The 23216-nt window shown below is 40.8% G+C and overlaps 1 protein-coding gene across 1 annotated transcript in view; it reads right to left on the bottom strand.

The window, feature by feature from the left end:
- Positions 1-2881: 2881 nt before the first annotated feature.
- LOC124110815 overlaps positions 2882-23216 on the bottom strand; it is a 29277-nt gene continuing 8942 nt past the window's right edge. The window contains exons 3-6 of the mRNA XM_046470238.2: positions 13989-14751; positions 8484-8619; positions 7790-7919; positions 2882-4924 (exon numbers count right to left, since the gene is read on the bottom strand). Of these exons, the coding sequence (XP_046326194.2) occupies positions 4839-4924; positions 7790-7919; positions 8484-8619; positions 13989-14626 (990 nt within the window). The 5' untranslated portion in view covers positions 14627-14751 and the 3' untranslated portion in view covers positions 2882-4838. The remainder of the gene's footprint in view (positions 4925-7789; positions 7920-8483; positions 8620-13988; positions 14752-23216) is intronic.

The following is a 23216-nucleotide window of genomic DNA, read 5'->3' as shown; positions in this document are numbered from 1 at the left end:
GTAACCTAGTAGTTAAAGTAGTGGTAACCTAGTAGTTAAAGTAATGGTAACCTAGTAGTTAAAGGAATAGTAACCTGGTAGTTAAGTAGTGGTAACCTAGTAGTTAAAGTAATGGTAACCTGCTAGTTAACGTAATGGTAACCTGGTAGTTAAAGAAGTGGTAACCTAGTAGTTAAAGGAATAGTAACCTGGTAGTTAAAGTAGTGGTAACCTAGTAGTTAAAGTAATTGTAACCTGGTTGTTAAAGTAATGGTAACCTGGTAGTTAAAGTAATGGTAACCTGGTAGTTAAAGTAATGGTAACCTGGTTGTTAAAGTAATGGTAACCTGGTAGTTAAAGTAGTGGAAACCTAGTAGTTAAAGTAGTGGTAACCGAGTAGTTAAAGAAATGGTAACCTAGTAGTTAAAGTAGTGATAACCTAGTACTTAAAGTAATGGTAACCTGGTAGTTAAAGTAATGGTAACCTAGTAGTTAAAGTAATGGTAACCTGGTAGTTAAAGTAGTGGTAACCTAGTAGTTAAAGTAATGGTAACCTGGTATTCAAAGTAATGGTAACCTGGTAGTTAAAGTAGTGGTAACCTGGTAGTTAAAGAAGTGGTAACCTAGTAGTTTAAGTAACGGTAACCTGGTAGTTAAAGTAATGGTAACCTAGTAGTTAAAGTAGTGGTAACCTAGTAGTTAAAGTAATGGTAACCTAGCAGTTAAAGTAATGGTAACCTAGTAGTTAAAGTAGTGGTAACCTAGTAGTTTAAGTAACGGTAACCTGGTAGTTAAAGTAATGGTAACCTAGTAGTTAAAGTAGTGGTAACCTAGTAGTTAAAGTAATGGTAACCTAGCAGTTAAAGTAATGGTAACCTAGTAGTTAAAGTAATGGTAACCTAGTAGTTAAAGTAGTGGTAACCTAGTAGTTTAAGTAACGGTAACCTGGTAGTTAAAGTAATGGTAACCTAGTAGTTAAAGTAGTGGTAACCTAGTAGTTAAAGTAATGGTAACCTAGTAGTTAAAGTAATGGTAACCTAGTAGTTAAAGTAATGGTAACCTACTGGTTAACCTAGTGGTAACCTGGTAGTTAAAGTAGTGGTAGCCAGGTAGTTAAGTAGTGGTAGTTGTAGTCGGGGTTAACCAATGCAGCCAACTGGTAAAAGCGTTCAGTCAATTCGGATTGTGTAGAGGCCAACCTTGTACTCTCGGCGTGATTATGTTTGAATAGTGTTAAAAGGTAGATAATTTTTTAATTTGAAGTTTACACGATATCCGGCTTTTCCATTGGACGAGAGGTCGGTCACATGAGCGCGAAATGGACGCAAGCTCCGACGTTCATACAGTTTGGCCCTCAGTCTATGAAGGTTCATACTCCAATGAACTCACACAAAGCGAAAGTCATTTCTTAAGTAAACGTTCACTCGCTTACTCAGATGAGTATGATGGCTGTGTTGCAGAAATAGCTGGGCCACCGTCTGTACGTCATGGGTATTGGCGATGTGCCAGGGTGGCGGCACCCAGGACTGAACACTAATAACGCAATGTTTGGGGCGGTGGGGTACCCTAGTGGTTAAAGCGTTCGCTCGTCACGCCGAAGACCCGGGTTCGATTCCCGACATAGGTACATGAGTGAAGCCCATTTCGGGTGTCCCCCGCCGTGATATTGCTGGAATATTGCTAAAAGCTGCGTAAAACCATACTCACTCGCTCACTTAAGCAATGGTTTTTAAAGAACCTCTGTTTTGAGTCGGTTAACCTTGCAGGTTCATGTCCTGAGATGTTGTATACTTAATTTATGTGTTAGTTTTCAAACATTATTTTATCTTTATATGACACGTTTGCCGGTATATGGTTATGCATGTCTATTGTGTTGTTCGTGTATCTGGTTTTAAAAAAACATACTCGAATACATACGGTGCGGTGGACCAGCTTATTGGTGAACACATTCGCTCGTCACGCTGAAAGTGAGTGAATGAGTGAGTTGGGTTTAACGCCGTTTTTAACAGTATTCCTATCATATCACGGCGTGTCAGCTTAATATGGGAGGAAAGCCCACAGGTCTTAGACGTTTACCACTTCGGTGAAACCCACGAGCACGGATATGGTGCTGACAAACCTAGATACATAATCGGGGCGAACTGGGATTCGAACCCACAATCAAAGTTTTCTGGCGTGGCCAAGGGACGCAACTCTACACACCGAACTGCGGCGCCTAAGACGGCTGGGCCACCCGTGCCCCGTCACGCTGAAAGCCAAAGTTTGAGTTGCCACAAGGGTACAATAGAGTGATAGAGTGGGTACGTTTTTGTTGTTTCGCCGCATTCAGCATTATCGTGGTGGCTTGTTAACACATACAGTCTTGGCCAGTAATTCCATTCGTTAGTAGCATTAACTTCCCTCCACTCCGTTGAGGTACGATGACACGTCATTAAGCATGTCACACGTTGCTACCATTCGACATCGTTTAGTCAGTTATTGCCAGAAGTATAGAGTACTAGTGGAACATCCATCCCTGATAATCACTGGGGGTGTTTGTTAAAGGCACTGCAATTCGCTTGTGCAAAGTTGCGTCCCTTGGCAACGCCAGAAAACTATGATTGTTGGTTCGAATCCCGTTTCGTCCCCGATTATATTTCAAGCACCATGCTTTTCCTCGTTGGCTTCGCCAAGGTGGTAAACATCTGAGACCTGCATCACTTCGAGCTTTCCTCCCACGCCAAATGACACGTCGTGATATCAACTGAATATTGTTCAATGCGGGGTTTAACCCAACTCGCTCACTCAGTCATACTTTGTGAAGGGACATTGTGAAGTAGTATTTTGTTTCTTCTGTTTTTGAGAGTTGACCTCGTTTCTCGAACAGACGCAGGACTAATATAAATGTAATTATATACAAACACAGATTTAACAGTTTATTCATTTAAACGAGATAAGAAGTGTTTAACCTTTGCGATGTCTGAATTATAGATCATCACATAATCTGTCATTACGCACTCGGATCCACTCGGCTTATTCCGCTGCCTCCAAATAACTTCGGACAGCTCTGGTGTAGTGGTATCACGTAAGTTTTAAAATTATCTTTGCACTGCAGAAGGACGTTTCAATATATGCTTAACAGAATCAATTCGATTTGAAAATAACTGCAGATAGAAAAACGTTCAGCATATACAACAGGTCGGCAACGGTCATGTGACAGTCACCTGAAAAGAATTATTTCCAATATGGATTCTTCCCTGCGCTGGCAGAGATAACTTCTTAGGATTCAGGAGAATCGAATGACCTGGCGTGTACATAATAACCTGTATGCAGAATCGATGAGACAGAGACACATTGCCACTGAGTGGGTGACTGGGCGTGTTTGATATACAACATGGAAATATACCGATATTATCAGAAATAACAAAAAGAAAAAAGAAAAATATGACCTAATCTTCCATGACTATGATAAATAATACTTGAACACATCGAAAGTGAGGCTTTGATCAAACGGCGTATGAGTAACTATCCAATGATTAAATTAGCTAACATTAAATCACCTTGCAAAGATCCTAAAAACGTACAGTACATTGGTAACACAGGCCTCAATTCGCATACACATGAAACTCGTTACTTTTGTCAACAAATACATCCAACTGGTAACAATCACAGGAGAACAAAACCACAGAATGCTGGCAGTCTGAGTACCACAATCAGATAACTAAACAACATTGATCAGATCCGTGCATATGTAAAATATTCCAACCCTGTGCTCATTAGAACATGCTTGAACATGCGTTACATTTTGGGATGAATGAGACAAGATAACGAAACAACGATGTGAGTTAGATTATACGGCGCTTCAAGCAATATGGTTTTCTAACGATTTGGACACATATGAAAAAAAGAAAACTGACCAAAGCGTTCCTTAACCAATATGAAATTAAAAGTATGTACAGAGAAAAAGTATTTGAGAAAATAAAAAAAATCAAGTAATCGATGACATACATGTTTTTGTGGTAGATCTTCAAGGTCGCTGACAATGGCATCTAATTCTCTTGAACATTTGTGTATTGTTTGATGAGCATTACTTAGAAGTTGACGGATGACAAAGTAGACACAATTTATGGATAACAACTTCTTTAATTACTGTAAAGGTGACGTTTCGGTATAGATCCTCATACCGTTGTCAAGCAAGACTGTGTGAACCAGTACTGCTTGACAACTATAAGTATCTGTAGCCGCTTTACAGTAATTAAAGAAGTTGTTATCCCTAAACTGTGTCTACTTTATTTTTTGCGTACTTTTTAGAATATAATACATGCAAATTTATGTTACTTTTATTTGCTACTCCTTGTTCAATGATCATCTTACTTTTGTGCTAAAGATGTAGGTTTTTGGTTTCCCATAGAACAGATCACAACTGATTCTAGTCATACTTTTCTATCTATTTCAGGAATAGTTTAAAATACAGTTGGGTACCTGCAACGCTGACAGCAAATACAATGAACGCCATCACCCCACGCCCTTCCCAACCTTCAGTATATATACCGAAGCCCCAGCAAAATAACCCCTTCATTCCCCACCCTGACAACCCCCGTCCCAGTAAGTCCTACTCCATCCTCTACTGACACATTGTTGAGACCAGAAACCCCACTGACGCCCCCACCCCTACAGACAACGAGGGCCGCCATAACCCAAACCCTTCCTCTACCCCTATGCAAAATGTTGCACGTCCCCTTTAGCACTATCTAACCCCCTCCACCCCCTTCCCCAACTCTATCCCACATAGGACGTGAGCCTTTTCCACCTCACCCCACCACCAACCCCGCCCCTACAGGACACACCGCCTGCCCCAGTCTTCACTGTAACAGACAGCGCTAGTCGTACTCGGAGCCGATGGTGATGCTGACGTCGCCAGGGTGGATGAAGGTGGAGTGGTACCACTCGTTTGTGTCGAGCACAACTGAAACACACAAGAAGTACATGTAGGCTCTGTGCACTCGGGCACAAGGGACACAAAATCAGATTTCCAGCCATTGAACCTTTCTTCATTTTCCCAAATTATACACCGCAGAGCCTTTATATTTCGGATCCCGTTTTCTGGAAAGCCGTTTGCACACGGTTCTCCTACTGGTAACATAGTAGACTAATATCTAGTCTCTGAAATGAACATATTTCACAGAAAAAACAGTTGTTAAAGTATAGTGATAATATATAGTAAAAAGGACCCCAGAGACCTTCTTAATTTTCAGATACAGCAGTAATCTAGACTTGCCAATTGGCAAACATTATAGACTTGCATGGGCTGTATTGGATATATTTGTTTTAGGGTCTGTATGACAGACTAGCCACATATTAAAGGCGCAAGAACATATTACCCACTTTGTTTCATCAATACTTAAATCAAATTCTTTTTTATACTGGGCAACACATTCCAGACGCATTGCGGGTATAACCCTGTCTTGTGCAATGATATCGGAAAAGGGTAATACCAATGTGTCAAACATATTGATACCCAGGACATATGTCGATAATAATCCATCTCTAGACATCGTAAAGATGACGCAACGCATTAGGGTTTCTCGCAGCGTGTGGCATATTCGTCCAGTCCTATTCATTCCGAACATGCAATCACTTTTAATCCCTTCATTTATCAACAATATATAACAAGTCCTAATTTCAGTAGTCCATATTACAGACCCAAGATCGTAAAGTTAATAAAACAATCACCGAATTGCATCTTCATCCCCATTCCCAGCTCCAGCAGCCTTTACTCTCCAATTGTCATCCCCTTCCCAGCTCTAGCAGCCTTTACTCTCCAATTGTCATCCCCTTCCCAGCTCCAGCAGCCTTTACTCTCCAATTGGCATCCCCTTCCCAGCTCCAGCAGCCTTTACTCTCCAATTGTCATCCCCTTCCCAGCTCTAGCAACCTTTACTCTCCAATTGTCATCCCCTTCCCAGCTCTAGCAGCATTTACTCTCAAATTGGCATCCCCTTCTCAGCTCTAGCAGCCTTTACTCTCTAATTGTCATCCCCTTCCCAGCTCTAGCAACCTTAACTCTCCAATTGGCATCCCCTTCCCAGCTCCAGCAACCTTTACTCTCCAATTGGCATCCCCTTCCCAGCTCTAGCAACCTTTACTCTCCAATTGGCATCCCCTTCCCAGCTCTAGCAACCTTTACTCTCCAATTGGCATCCCCTTCCCAGCTCTAGCAGCCTTTACTCTCTAATTCTCATCCCCTTCCCAGCTCCAGAAACCTTTACTCTCCAATTGTCATCCCCTTCCCAGCTCTAGCAGCCTTTACTCTCCAATTGCCATCCCCTTCCCAGCTCTAGCAGCCTTAACTCTCCAATTGCCTTCCCCTTCCCAGCTCTAACAACCTTTACTCTCCAATTGTCATCCCCTTCCCAGCTCCAGCAGCCTTTACTCTCCAATTGTCATCCCCTTCCCAGCTCCAGCAACCTTTACCTTCCAATTGTCATCCCCTTCCGAGCTACAGCAGCCTTTACTCTCAAATTGTCATTCCCTTCCCAGCTCTAGCAGCCTTTACTCTCCAATTGTCATCCCCTTCCCAGCTCCAGCAGCCTTTACTCTCCAATTGTCATCCCCTTCCCAGCTCTAGCAACCTTTACTCTCCAATTGGCATCCCCTTCCCAGCTCTAGCAACCTTTACTCTCCAATTGGCATCCACTTCCCAGCTCCAGCAGTCTTTACTCTCCAATTGTCATCCCCTTCCCAGCTCCAGCAACCTTTACTCTCCAATTGGCATCCCCTTCCCAGCTCCAGCAGCCTTTACTCTCCAATTGGCATCCCCTTCCCAGCTCTAGCAACCTTTACTCTCCAATTGTCATCCCCTTCCCAGCTCTAGCAGCATTTACTCTCCAATTGGCATCCCCTTCTCAGCTCTAGCAGCCTTTACTCTCTAATTGTCATCCCCTTCCCAGCTCTAGCAACCTTAACTCTCCAATTGGCATCCCCTTCCCAGCTCCAGCAGCCTTTACTCTCCAATTGGCATCCCCTTCCCAGCTCTAGCAACCTTTACTCTCCAATTGGCATCCCCTTCCCAGCTCTAGCAGCCTTTACTCTCCAATTGTCATCCCCTTCTCAGCTCTAGCAACCTTTACTCTCCAATTGGCATCCCCTTCTAAGCTCCAGCAACCTTTACTCTCCAATTGGCATCCCCTTCTCAGCTCTAGCAACCTTTACTCTGCAATTGTCATCCCCTTCTCAGCTCTAGCAACCTTTACTCTCTCATTGTCATCCCCTTCGCAGCTCCAGCAACCTTAACTCTCCAATTGGCATCCCCTTCTTAGCTCTAGCAACCTTTACTCTCCAACTGTCATCCCCTTCTCAGCTCCAGCAACCTTTACTCTCCAATTGGCATCTCCTTCCCAGCTCTAGCAGCCTTTACTCTCCAATTGTCATCCCCTTCTCAGCTCTAGCAACCTTTACTCTCCAACTGGCATCCCCTTCTAAGCTCCAGCAACCTTTACTCTCCAATTGGCATCCCCTTCTCAGCTCTAGCAACCTTTACTCTGCAATTGTCATCCCCTTCTCAGCTCTAGCAACCTTTACTCTCCAATTGTCATCCCCTTCTCAGCTCCAGCAACCTTAACTCTCCAATTGGCATCCCCTTCTCAGCTCTAGCAACCTTTACTCTCCAACTGTCATCCCCTTTTCAGCTCCAGCAACCTTTACTCTCCAATTGTCAGCCCCTGAACTGAGGCTTGCTGGTATCTGCCTGAATTAGTTGTATTTAACATTATACATCATCTAAAGTTTATTTCGGGGACTATATGTTAGTGTACAGATATGAGGCACTTACTTATGTCCCCCTTCTTGACCGTGACGTTCATGGAGGGACAGATAGAATCGCACTCAGGACTGGGGACCAGGGTCCACGTCTTGGCCCCGGAGATCTGGGCCTGCCATGACGGCCTCATCACACTGTCCAGCTGGAAAGGAACAGTTCGCACACTAAGTCACATCCTTACAGTAAGGCCACACTCTATTGATTTTATGTTTCACGGATGTATGACAGCTTTTCCAAACAGGGTCGGTCGAAATAAAAATATAAATAAAGAGCTATGTCAATCATTTATTTATTTATATGAAAGTAATTCTGCCTTGGAGTTCAAACTGCAGCTGGCTTTTTGAATCACTGATAGTGATGTTTACATGGAATTGATATATAACAATTTATATTTTATAAGAGGGACTATATTACTAGCGGAAGACATAATAAAAATAAATATTTTTATGTTTTATTTCTTTCTTTTCCAGCTGTCACTCAGCATGGGCGGAGGGCCTGTGAAACGAAACATAGAAAATGTGTGTTGAGATATAGAAAAATGAATTTCCCATTTGATAACAAAGCCTCATGATGACACTATTATGATTTAACTTTGTGACCCAAATACCGTACACCTTTTCATTAAACGTCGGTGATACTATATACGCTTGGTTTATCGCAGATTGAACGTTTACATCAGGAATCTCCTTCCTAACGTGGCACTCACATGAACGAAAGCCCCAACGCCCGGGCCCCCCATGAAGATCCAGTCTATGTTGCTGGACTCGGAGTCTTTGGGGAGGAAGTAAGGGCGCTGGTAGTGACTCCGCAGCTTGGCCGCGACTTCCCGGTTACAGTTACTCCTGGAACGCAATATACATACTTTACGGTACGAGCGAACAGGGACCGTTTCTGGTCCTGAATACCTACTAAGGTCAATCCCCGTGAAAATCCGGGTTAGAAATGGTCTTAGGCAACCCATGCTTTGCTGCAAGAGGTGACTATATTTGTCCTAAGAGGCGAATACCGGGATCAAGCTCGCTGACTTGGTGGATGCATGTCATCGTATCCCAGTTGCGTGGATGCATGACATCGTATCCCAGTTGCGTGGATGCTCATGACATAAATCACTGGATTGTCTGGTCAAGACTCTATTATTTACAGACCGCCGTCATATAGCTAGAATATGTCTGAGTGCGGCTTTAAACAACAAATAAAAATAATAAATAAACTAAGGTCAGTCTAACTTAATTACAGGTCACAGCAATTGTCCGCCTGACATTGTGGTCATCCAATCCCCGAATCACAGAAATTGTCCTCCTGGCATTGTGGACATCCAATCCCCGAATCATCTTTTACAACTGGGGATACGGGGATATTCAAAGGTACATCGTCATGAAACGTACATCAGGTGACGCATTAGTGCAGGGATTCAGTTTATGTAATATGTTAATAGTATGCATGTTATTTATGCGTTTTGAGTGAAATATGGTACTTGTTGTTACCCTGTCTGGGGCTCGAGGATAAACCAAGGACTGGTCGGCTCAGAGTCCGCATACTGTGTCCGAGAGGGGAATGCAAGTGAAACCGCGGTATGGTGTCTCAGTGGGCCAGCTCTATAAAACCGGCTTTGTCGGGACTTGTACAAGCAGCCACACATACGCACACGCACGCACGCACGCAGCTCGATTATTAAGCCCAATAATCTTGAATGCGACGTCAAACCTCATTTCACCTCACCAGCGGCACATCAGACCATCAGCATGCTACCACATTTCCCGTTAGAATATGACATCTAGTTCCACGTTACATATATATCATGTATACTATACTTCATACCTACATATTCTGCGTCCGCATCACTCATTTATCAACTGCAACTGCTTACATGTTACACAAACGGCCCTATTTAAACAGGAAACACTGTCCTTCATGTACACAACACTACAATAATATTGTGTATCCGCTTCAATCTTTTATCAACCGAATCTACCAAAATATTAATCTTAACTATCACCATGTATTCTGCTTCTATGTTAGGCTAAGGCTTCATTTAAAAATATACATTTTTGATAGAAACAAATAACTCCATTTAAATTGAAAAAGAGCCCGAATGAGTTTGGAGATTCAGAACTCGAATCTGAGAAATTCTAGACTTGCTTCATTTAGGTATTTGGCATTAGAGAAAGGACTGGGCGGAAGGGAAACTAATATGGTTCAGGGACTGCGAGACAGAATAGTACCTCCGCGTCTAGTCCGGACCATTGGCAATGCGGCGTAATATCAGACACATTCATATCGCTCTGGAAAATGGACTTGATTATGCTTGTCGCAAAGACAAACCCGGACTTCAACAGAATTCCGTCAAACCGTCGAAATTTTGGTCGGTTTCTCTTCACGTCTTCAACACACGTTAGAAAAGTGAAGATGTGAGTTATCTCCCTTGGTCGGTACTCGCGTCCTTGGCATAGGGCAGCGTCCATCTTACCCCTACCCGTTCACAAGTACTCGATAACCCTTCAGAGCCCTACTCAATCACTCACTTCTATTTCAACATTTCAGTGTTTATCCTGAAACATCCCAGATCTGTGTCAGCAAGGAGGGAAACAATATCTAATTCACTGATAGATAAGTAGACCTCACTGCCAAGTAAAGACAAGTAAAGAATGTATTTTACGCGTCATCACTGCCGCCATGTGGACATCCCCACGACCGGCTGATGCAACACGGCATCTGTATCCGGTCCCGTTAATGAATGTCACACCTTCACGTGATGCTTGGAGCGACGCGTGATGTGCACATATGGTCGGGCTAATGACGTCGGATGCTTGACAGAACACTGCAGTCCGTTTGTAGATCGTGAACAAACCAATTAAATGATATACATTTATATGACCTTTTTTATAAAGTCACGTTAAATCACCGAAAAAAATAATGATGTGATAGGGAAACAGCATCACTTCTACGTTGGTTTAGTTTAATAATGTTGTTATGACATTGTTTTTGTATCATCCGAACTGTCGGCGCTTGTTCTAATGGTGTGTTGTTTGACGGACAGAGGGCTGATAACCTATATTTGAAAATATGTCTACCCTTCAAGGATCCCAATTTAGAATCATTTCTCAGCAACCTATCCTTGGCGTAAGGGGCGACTAAATGGATCGGGGATTCAAGCTCGGTGACTTGGTTGATTGGGTGCCATCGTACCCCGATATCGGGGATCGGTGCTCATGATATCAAACACTGGACTGTCTCACCAGACACGATTCTTGACAGACCGCCCTTGCAGCTACAGCTGCAATGTTTAACAAGCAAACAAACAAAACATTTTTAACACGGTGTGTGAGATTCTATCACAATTCCTTGAATGAATTGGACAGAAACTGACGGACAGTGAATCGAAAGAAAATCAAACAAAAAATAAAATAAATGAGTGACTTATACGCTTATGTTTTATCGTGTTGCGTAATGTGTTCACAATAGCAAAGTTGAATTAAGGTTTAAATCAGAAAGTTTTGAATAAAACATTAAATGTTATGATCGGTTTCGGATAACGCTTCGCGTAATCGGTCATCCAGATAATTTTCAGAATCACATTCATGTCCGATTGACGAACCTATACAAAATCGATTTAATCAAAACATGTTTATTTCTTTTCAGATGTTATGTGTGTGTTTACCTTAGCAATTGTAGTTAGGTGGACGACACGCTATGGACATTGTTGGGAAATACTTTGGAACGTCCCAATTGGAACAACCATGTTGCAATTGCTGTTTCGCCATCCGATTGTCTGCCAAGGTCACTCCCTGGGTATGAACAATTACATAGGCAGTGATGTACTATGAAGGAGATGCTGTTGCTTTGTTGTTTGACGCCACACTCGGACATATTCAAGATATATGACTTTTGTCTGTAAATAATCGAGTCTGGACCAGACAATCCAGTGACTGACATCATGAACATTGACCTACGCAATTGGGATACGATGACATGCATCAACCAAGTTAGCATCAGTCATTACTGTTTGCGTCGTTATGCAACATTCACTCCCTCAACCAGGTGCCTACATCACGGCGAGGTGCACCAAGGAAACCGCGGACGTCGCGAGTCAACGCTTGTTAACCGGAAAGTTGCAAGGCCAATTCGCGGGCAACGTCGAGATATCGTCGCATTTGATCCTATATAGTGAGTGAGTGAGTGAGTGAGTGAGTGAGTTGGGTTTAACGCCGCTTTTAACAGTATTCCAGTTATATCACGGCGTGCCAGCTTAATTTGGGAGGAAAGCCCGAAGTGATGCAGGTCTAAGACGTTTACCACTTCGGTGAAACCTTAGATCACGGGTATGGTGCTGACAAACCTAGAAACATAATCGGGGCGAACCGGGACTCGAACCCACAATCATAGGTTTCTGGCGTGCCAAAGTGACGCAACTCTGCACAGCGAATCGTGGCGCCTTAGACGACTGGGCCACCCGTGCCCCCCGATCCTATATAGAGCGCGTGCAACTGTAAAACATTAACTCGGGAATGCGGATGTAGCATAGGCTTCAACGACGCTACTTCAACAAACGTCGCCTTCTTTCGTTAAGAAGATGTCGACAAGGGCGTACTTCATTCGGAATATATCAATGTAATTCGTTGTGATTAAGTGAATTACGCCGCTTTCAGCAATATTCCAGCAATATCACGGCGTGGACACCAGAAACTGGCTACACACATTGTACTTATATGGGGAATCAAACCCTGCTCTTCGGCGTGACGAACGAAAGCTTTAACCACTAGGCTACCCGACCGCCCCAATTTGTCGTGATGGTATTGTGACAATAAATATCACGATGCATCCATATTCCGAGGGTAATATATGACAGAGAGAGCATCAAGAGCATCAAGGTTGTTTGTTTGTTTGTTGTTAAACGACGCACTCGGCAATATTCCAGCTATATGACGGCGGTCTGTAAATAATCGAGTCTGGACCAGACAATCCAGTGATTGATGTCATGAGCATCGATCCACGCAATTTGGATACGATGACATGCATCAACCAAGTCAGCGAGCCTGACCACCCAATCCCGTTACTCGCCTCTTTCGACAAGCAAAGTCGCCTTTTACGGCAAGTAGGGGTTGTTGAAGACCTGTTCTAACCGGGGGCTTCACAAGTTAAGTCTTTGAAAGGCATTTAGAAGTGATACACATAACGAAGAGAATTTATGAATGGTCAACTTTTTATTATTAGGAACACAACGTTTCGGAGTATGTACTTACTCCTTCATCACGCAGAGGGAGAATGGGTGTTCTTTTAGGCCGCACTCAGACATATTCCAGCTGTATGACAGCGGTCTGTCAATAATCGAGTCTGGACCAGGCAAACCAGTGGTAATAGCACCAGCAACGATCCACAATGAAACACAATCAGACAGGTTACACAACGTAACCACCCGATCCTCATCTTAGTCGGTTCTAGGGTCAAGTTGGGATGCTGGTGACGTACTCTGCCCCTAGAATATCAGCTGTGACCGTAACATATATTCTGTGAACTATATTTGAGAGTTGTTTATCGCCACGGTCAGCAACAACCTAGTGACTGAAACTTCAGAAAGTATTAACAATTTTAACGATCGACAGGGTATACGACGGCACACCACAGACCACGGCCACCAGGGCCCGGTTCAACAAAGCAATCTTAGCGCTAAGGTGAACCTAACTACCATACTTTAACTGGTATGTTTATATCAGTGACAGCAACATATGTACTCATGTCAAAATGCAGATCCATCAATCATCATGTGTCACTGCACTAGTAGTCACTAAACAATCCAGTGATTGACATCATGAGCATCGATCCAGGCAACTGGGACATGCATCGAAGAAGTCAGCGAGCCTGACTACCCGATCCCGTCAGTCGCCTCTTACGACAAGCATAGTCGCCTTTTACGGCAAGCATGGGATCTTCGCGGGTCAGTAGTCTTTAACAAAAGTTTATGTGTGGCTGAAATAATGCCGATGCAACGTTAGATTTCAACTCGCTAACTCACTTTAACAAAAGGTGTCTGCACAGGGAAGGCACCCCATTTTAACATTGGCTTACCATTGTCGTGGTGCTAAGATCGCTTTGTGTAACTGTGCCCTGATCTTCATTTTAGCCGGCTCTAAGGGCAATGATGAGACACTGGGGACCTATTCTGACCCGGAATCTCGCCTGCCAACTGGTAAAGGTACAAATGACTTTTACTCACCATCCGACGTACCAAGGATCTTCCCCGGGCTGTAGAGCAGCACGCTCGTCTGTCATATTCAACGCTTCTTCCAGGGTTGAGAACTCTGTCTTGTAGGGGATAAACTGACACTCCTCTTCCACGGACACCAGCGCTCCCTTTGTCCCCGTGTACAGCTGCTTAAAGAACTGGTAACTGAACGTCTCCATTGCAGTCCAGTTAGTTGTTCCTTCTTTGATGAGAACGGGCACTTTTGAGTAGGCATATTTCTCCATGAACCTCTCCGTTGATATACCTCTCTCGATAGGGACGGACGTCAAACCTCGACATATCTCGCAGTCTGCTAAAGGTCGCATCATCTCCGAAAGTAAGGGGGTGTTCGTTATGAGACATTTGGAGTCGTAAATATATTCCTCCAGGAGATCTCTAAAGCCGAATTTCGCGGCGATAACGACCGCCACTAACACTATCAACATTTGAGTCTGGAAGGCCGGGTTGGACATTAGCCCTTTCCATGTCCACGATTTGGTTTGTTTAAACGCTCGACTTATTTCACCGTCGCATAGACCCTTGCTCAAACCCTCCTTCCTGAGTTGAAGAAACTTCTCAATTAGTTCATCCTCTTTAAAACTGGCCTTCTTACCGTTCGTTTCAGTCATATTCGCAGCTCACCTGGGTACCTGCAATCAAGCTGTTTGTGTTCGCCGTGGGGTGAAGGGCGTTTGTACTTCCGTGTAAGTGACACAAATCGCTTAGCGGCTATGCTTCAGTGAATTCCTTGTACCTGGAAGACAAGCAGTGGACAGTGTTACTTCATGATAGCCTTGTTCAGATGTAGCAGAGCTGAAGCTACAGATACAAGCCCACAACTCCATCTATGAGGTACACGACATCACTCCCACCACCCCCATGTGTAGTGAAATGGATAAACGATTGGGCCAATGAAATGAGGGGCAGCGAGCAAGTCACACCCGGAGGCGGCATGACAACCTGGGTCACGGTGCTGGCCAAACGTCAGCGTCCGTCAGCCATGGGGATTACAGAGAACGCGCTGAACACATATATCTATGCTTTAACTTCGTGAAATGGGGTTCAACACCGCGTCGTTGTGTCGGAATGTCTCGGCGCTATGTTGGCATGCTCCTCACGCCGAAAGTACGGGATCGATTCCCGAAGGAATACATTTAAAAAAAGAGAATATTGATTGCCCCGTCGTGATATGACACTGATGTAAAGTTGATAGAAAACAGTTTTATTTGAATCATGAAAATACAAGTTGGACAAGTAATAACTACGGCCTTGATATCAGAAAGTCTACATTACTCGACGCAGTGATTGACCCTGTCGTTTTAGCCCCAGTGAAGTTGTCAAACGGGGGACTTTAAAGCCCGGGGGCTGTTGTTTTTTAAGCATGACAGACATGTCGATTGCAAAACCTGAGTAGCCAGTATTGGACAATAAACCCCATGTTTAAACTCGTACCACCAATAGCATTTTGATGTGAGTTAAATGGTGCATAAAAATCAATATTGATCTTCTGAACGTGCGTATTATCTTTGTTCGGTTTCTAAAACAGGACAGTCGTGGTCAGAGGAACTTCATCCCTTTAACTGATGTGTGCAAATGTCAGGCATTTCAGCTGTCATTTTCATTTCCTGAAACGGATGCTCGGTTTCACGTGACACTGCTTCTTAAAAGTAGAGATTCTCTTCTCGGGGGTTTTACAAGCTGTAGTGTCACCGATGATCTAGCTCAGATAACAAGTATGTCAGAATATAAGGAGAAATATTGTGAAAAACAAGTACAGATGTACGGAAGTAGACTCGACCGGCACAGTTAAAATGCCGGGCAAAAGAAAGAATACACCCATGTTTGATGGTAGCTAAAATGAAACAAACAAGAAATGGTTAATTGATGGTGATGTATTTTATACGGGTATCCTAGGCGATATTACATGCATCATATCGATGAGTGTCTCACAACAGGTGGCGTGCACATGACGTCTCACGAAGGAAAATGGGGATCGCAACTTCAAATCTAATTTTAAAGCGTACACTTTCTTTTGCTCGGCATATTATAATGTTCGTAAATATTTATTTCAGCAGTAAGTGGGTTTTATTTAACCCTGCTTTGAACAGTATATCAGTTATAACAGAGCGTGTCAGCTTGATGCGGGAGGAAATCCCATAAGGGCGCATGTCTATGATGTTTAACATTTCGATAAAGCCCACCATCACGGGTATGGTACTGACAAACCTAGAAACATAATCAAGGTGAACCGGGATTAGAAACCAAGAATAGATTCCTGGCGCCACTAAGGGATGCAACTCTTAATGGCAACGACACAGCTATTTGATTACATTCCTTGTTTTGAACGAGTAATCCTGTCCCAAGGGTCAGGAGTCGAAACGAACACCTACATTGTACAGCAATCCATTCTTTATGCATTATCCTTCAATATTTAAATTTCTAATATTTGGCCAAAGAAAATGTCTTCTTTTAGTCTTCGAAAGAACTAATATTTTTATTTCAAGTGAATGAGTTTGTGTTATGCCGCAGACATCAATCCCACATCACAGGCTCACAGCGATCTCAAGATAATCGTGTGGGCCCAGGTAAACCAGTGATCGAAGGCTTTAACCTTTAGCCTGCTGAATTATTTTCACACTTCTTACCCCTGCCTGCTGGATTAATTTTAGCATAAGGCGCTCTAAAGAGGGTGGGTGATTTCAAACAGTCGGTGCCTCATTAAACAAGGGCCAATTGAAGAAATATTTTGCACATTTATTCCTGATAGAAAACTACACAATTCTATATAAAAATATCCTGATGTTTTCAATCATACAAAAGTAAAGACCAAAGCGAACACAAAATTTGTAAATTTTCTTGAACTTACCTGAATTGCGTTATTGAAGGTGGTTTGCATTTCATGCTAGGAACCTTTTAATATCGTAACATTTGTGCAAATTGATTTCAATAATCATATCTCCGATATCTTAATTTTAATTGAGTAAAAATTCGGGTTTATAATCGGCATATATCAGCGCGATGGTAAATTATGAACCATTTTAGTGAATTTATTATCTAAACGTTAAACAGAAAAATAACTTAATTTTCGAGGTCATCATGTCGGTTGCAGAAATACGAATATTCGGGTTAATCTGACGTGTCATGTTATAAAATTTGCAGGAAACAATTAATGACTTATAAATATTCACTAATCCTAATTTAAAGCGTTTTGGTTGAATATTTACGATATACAAAAATAAACAACCCGTGTCATGATGCTAGCAGACGTCCTAAAATCAAACATGGCGCGTTTCGCCCGACCTCCGCATAACTTATTGCTATTTTAATATCAACAAAGTTTACATTGCCTTTATAAATATAACTTGGCGAAAGTTGACGATCTTCTCAATCGAAGAAGGTTTTATTCGTCATATTCCAATAAATATGACGAGAGAAAAATGAAAATAAAGATCGTGAGTTCTGACAGCACGATTTCAATAAGTGCAAAAGTCACCGGATGTGATGTCACAGACAGGGGTAGTCTGCTGATAAGCTTTCGAAACAAAACAATTACAGTAAATTTTGAAATAGTTCGCCTATCACATAGAGCAAAAATATAAGTCGATACACAGTATCAGTAATCACCACTAACATGAAATAAAAATGTGACTTTGACGATATAATTCGCGTATTAGTTAATACGTTGGACCTTGCATGCTCCCGTGACCCGGAAACGGTAGATGATAAATCAACATGCCACATGCAAGTTTCTCGGTATCTTTTATTTGAACTTCTGTTGATATTTAAGAATCACCATTCAATGTTGTGAATATAAATGGGACATGATTCATATTTCTGCGATGTACACGCTGATAAGTTTTACTACAACAAGTGTATCCCACGTAATATACGTCTATGGATATCGTCGATCAGCAAGATCACCCTCAACAACAGGTGCGCGAAAATGGGCTTGACAAAACGTGTTTCAAAATAACATCCCCGCGTTGCTGAATATGATAGGGTATATATAAGCAATAAAATGCTACGTACATATTTTCGGTGTTAGTTCCACATTACATTTAGGATAGTTTTCCTTTCGGGAATACATTCATAGATTCTAGCATGATTCTAGAACAGTTACACGAAGGATTTCTAAATTTATTCCAAAAATATGAAGACCACCATGATTGCGTATTGATGATAGATTTGTAATTGTTTAATTATTTACAGCTGTTTACAGGTTTTAAATTTTTAAGTTATATTTAATAGTTATTTTTCCCACAATGATGGTGTGTGGGGACAGTAAATATTAGTCTTTGCATCAGCACAGTGTAACTGATCAAACTTCAATTATTATCTTTAGTTTAAACATATTTATTCAACAATTATTATCTTGCACTCTGAAAATCAACTATGTGAATAAGTAACTCTCTGATGTCATCATTTAAATTTAAGTATTCCATGAATAATGAATAAATCAGATCCTTAACATATACATACTAAACTCATATGGACATTAATCTTGTGCATTATGTGGTTTGTTTCCAAATAAAACAATTCTGAAATATAATTTAATAGGAATTAATTTAATTTAATTACAGTAACAAGTACTTGTAACAGTACATGACATTTTTGTTTGTTTAATCACAAGAACCATGGTGGCACATGAGCTGGTAAGTTTGCCATAGGTTTCTTAGAAAATGCTATCTCAGTCTTCTGGTTGGAATGAAAAGAAACATGCCTGTGTACATGTTTACCCTTGCCAGATGTATTTTTTCCAGTCAGCCAATCCATTACTTTTGTTCACCTTATGTGGTCTATTTTATACATACAGGTACTGCTTCCAACCTGTTTTTTCTTTGTATGCAATCACAGTATCACAACTTCCTCAGCTGGTGTGTATAAAGGTTCCCCTGTCATCATGAAAAAAGAATTATAAAGGAAAGTCATATTTTCATTCAAAAACATATCTGTCTTTCCCTGATTACTCTTTGTCTAAGTGCCAGAAATGTCAGTGTCATAAAAAAAAATTTAAAAAGATTTTCATAAGGACTTTTCTTAGATAGACCTAGATCTAAGTCAAACCATGTGACTAGTTAGGTAGAATTATACTTATAAGCCCTCATTTCTGAGGTGTCCATATTTTTCACATTTTTAGGACTAAACGTGATCCGTGTAGATCTGCCTGTTTTGTTATGTAAAACAAATTCTTGTCTTAAAAAATGAGAAAAGGAATCATTCAGACGAATTTTTTTATCCCATTGATTCACGAAAATCAGTTGAAATGTACAGTGGTGACTTATGTACCCAAAATTTCTAGTAATTTGTTACCCAAATGGGTATGTGATTTTGTAGATCTACCTAAAATTATTTCAAAGATATACATTAATTTGGTGTCTTAAACTTAACATAATATCACTTTCCTATCAAAACAATTCATTCTAACTTAGGTTTAACCAACTTACTTGGCCTCTCCTTCAGTGACAAGACGTCAATTTTCTCTCAACACTAAACAATCAATTTCAAGGATCACAGTCATAATCATATTTGGAACTTGATGAAATATTTTATCATATGTTCTGTTCATCTACATGAAAACATAAATATAATTATAGACCTATTGTCTTTTTTTCTTAGGTACAGATTCACAAAGTATTTTGGGTACAATTTAATTTGTTTTGGGTACAAAATCACATATATAGGAGCCTACAATCTAGATCTATATATATTTACACTAGCCTACCTCGTTGTGTACCAGAATTTTATCGGTTCAGAGGACGGGAAGTTTTCAACAACATCTTTAATATTTAAATTGTTCTTTTTGTAATGTTAGACCAATAACAATATTATGTTATTATTATGGCATATCAATACGCTGTATCACTCCCCGTTGCGTTCGTTTTTAGAAAATATTTTTAAAATTAAAATCATCGAGCGTGAAATCCATTACGGTTTCGGATTTAGACTTACACATTTGATGGCGACAATCACGAAGAAATCTGAAACAAATAGGAGTGAAGACTGCTCTCCAGATCAATAAATAGTAAATAGTTGACGAAAAATAGTAAATTATGTATTTTCTTTTGAATTTGAATCTATTTCGGAATTTCTTTATGATAGCTTACTAACTTTTGCATATTTTGCTTCCATGTGTCACATGCAGTACGTGCTTCCGGTTTCAGAAATGATAGCTAAAATTGCAAGTATTTTGATTATTTCTCGTAAAATGCATTATTTTGCTATTGAATGGTTTACCTAGAATGTATATCAGTTCGGATTTTGCGTATCATCCAATATTTGTCATTTTTCGCAGTGTTTGTTGACTTTGTTCAACTCAACAAATCGCGAGTTAGGCCACGCCCAAACGTATCACTGACGTTTGTCGGCTTGTCAATGTGTCGGAAAGTTTCAAACGAAATCATTTGCAAACTCTTTAAAAATGAAATTCTTTTTACAAAGATTTATACATACGTGTCAATAATTCTAGAAAATTAAGTTAGATGTAACAAAATGATTGTAATAGTCTAACGGGATAACTATGCATGTGGAGTTGTTTGTTTACCGCCGTTGCCATAATCGTACAGGTTCCATCCAATCGATGATGTTACGATTCATATTGTTTTTGTTTACAATTAGTTACACCGAAAGTTGCTAATTTTTAGAAATAAAGGAACATGAGTGTTTTCCTTTCGTCAGCAAACAAAAAATTATGATCGAATAGGAAAAATGATGAAATTATAAAGAAAATATCGGACTGCATGCCGCTCAACGTGAAGTGCCAAAAGTCAACAATGGCCGTTTGTGGTAGTTGTGTGCCGAGAAGATTGGCCGAAACATTTTTAACTCGCGATATTTTCTTTTTGAGGTAAATAAATGAATGAACGTTTTGATATTGAGCAAGCTGAGCATTTATGCATGTCACACGTAATTTAAATGTTACGCAAAGCCTTCTTGGTAAATAGATATGGCGAGTTTTATTTTGGGGTGTTGTTATGCTATTCGCCTGTCTAATGGGTTCGACATCAGATGCACGGGGATGGACACCTCTGTCGAATGGGTTCGACGTTAGCGTGCAGAGCTGACTCCTGTGTATTACGCCACCAGCCACGGATTTTGACTATCCGATCCCCTATTCTTAACCCCCTGGATGCCAGAGGGACATATATGTCCCTCCTCTACAACCCTCACTTTGAAGTCAAATAAAATTCAAAATACATCACCCACACAACTACACTTTACAGTTTTAAATAAAGTGGGAAATTCCCTGTTCTGTGATATCATCCACTGGTATTTTAGGCCAAGCAAAAGTACTGAACATGACCTCTGAAAATTAGGTACATCGTAAATGTCGCCATTTTTTACACATTACTAAATCACCACTCACACGTTATTTACAGCATGTTTTGAAATCTAAATTTCGGGTATTTATTCGGAGAAATGAATTTCAAAAATAGCATATTAGTGATCACGGGTATCTGTCTTTTATGAAATCACCAATGACCATTCCAAAACGTCTCCGATAACCCTAGAATCGTTTAGAATGTTTTGGAAAAAACGAAAACACGAACGCCGAAGTGAACTTTCCGCCATATTGGATAGTGTTTATAAAATCACGTTTCAGGTACACCGGTTATGAGACGCCAGTAACATCACGTATATTTCAAACTTATCTGCGATACCCACATCCTTGAATTCCTCATACATTTTAGAATCAAATGACCAGTAATCTTTGTCACCAATACAAAGTGGCTAGATGAAATCAAGCAAAATAACTTAGGTGTGAAAACGAACGCTGTGCTTGAAAAACTGCACATGGTTGAAATGTAAACAAAGCAAAATTCAGATTTTACACAGTGTAGCATTTTTTCCTATTTTGAGCTATTCATTCGTCTATTCGTTCAAGATATTGGCTCATTATTTTCAGAATACGCATGGGAAGAGAATCGTAGGAAGAATTAGGGAATTTCAAATAGATACATTGCAATGATTTGATATTTTCAACAGAAGTTGTCAAAGTTACCGTTCTGGTTGACGCCATGACTGACGCAAAATCACGCACAACGACAACGGTATTTATCGGAATTTCTGACTATTTCCGTTTGTATCAATGAAAATTATGGCAACAAATAACAGTACATAGATTGTCAGAATGTTTCTGATTACTTACATGTCCCATTTGTTATAGTTACAACACACCAAGACGAGTTGTTGGGGCAGTAAGAGCACGGTTTGGCATGGCATTTGATTGACAGACAAAAGGACCGAGGGGCGGAGCCCCGAGGTGATCCTTTTGTCTGTCAATCAAATGCCATGCCAATCCGTGCTCTTACTGCCCAAACAACGAGTAGGTGGGTGTGTTGTAAGTGACTTGTAGCACGGGTTGCGACGGTCATTCCAAAATTGCGCGAGTTTGTGTAAAATTTAGTGACGTATAATATGACGTTAAATATGACGTCACATGCTTTCTGCCTTCGAAACGTTTTTAACTTTTAATCTAATTGTTAAATCAAGTGTAACCTTTGGAATTTTCAAAGGCACATTAGAAATTTCAACTATTAATTTTCCGAATTTAGCAAAATACGTTGTGTGTCCAGTTGTTTTTATGTTTGACAGTTACATTGTAATCTTTTAATAAAGTTATAAACATTTCTATTGTTTTTTGGTTTATTTACGTTATTACTCTTGAACACTGTACAACACTGAAGAAACATTGTCGTAAGTTTGAAATTTCTCAAGCCAGTAGGCGGGGCTTGCTGATCTTGGCATCAGCCAATGGTAATAATCTTTAACAAACCGTGCTCTTACTACCATGATACAGCACGGGTAGGATCAATGGTACCGCTTGCAACCCGTGCTACAAATGTTTATACGATCCATGAATCAATGAAAGTCCCCTCGTACAATCCCGCGTACTGTTGACAGTGTACACGCCATTTTGTAAAAGTGGGTCACAGGTTGTGATGTCATACGTCAACATTGTTGTACATATTTGGTAATTTCTTTGAGGTGAAGGCCCTTGAATGAGAGTGCACACGATCATTGTATCATGCTGTTTACAGTTTCAGTTATGGTGTATATTTTGCATGTCTTTTATATACATTTTTTCACACAATTAATTTCACTTTGGATATTTGTCAATGTTCAAAATAAAATCGTACGTACATATAGGCCACAACATGTATGAACGAACCTTTGATAATCTCCTGTATGTTTGAACATTGTTTACATAACAATGTGATA

Source organism: Haliotis rufescens, unplaced genomic scaffold (assembly GCF_023055435.1).
Source record: "Haliotis rufescens isolate VD_foot unplaced genomic scaffold, xgHalRufe1.0.p SCAF_62, whole genome shotgun sequence".
Taxonomy (NCBI): Eukaryota; Metazoa; Mollusca; class Gastropoda; order Lepetellida; family Haliotidae; genus Haliotis; species Haliotis rufescens.
This window is presented reverse-complemented; position numbering and strand designations above follow the sequence as displayed.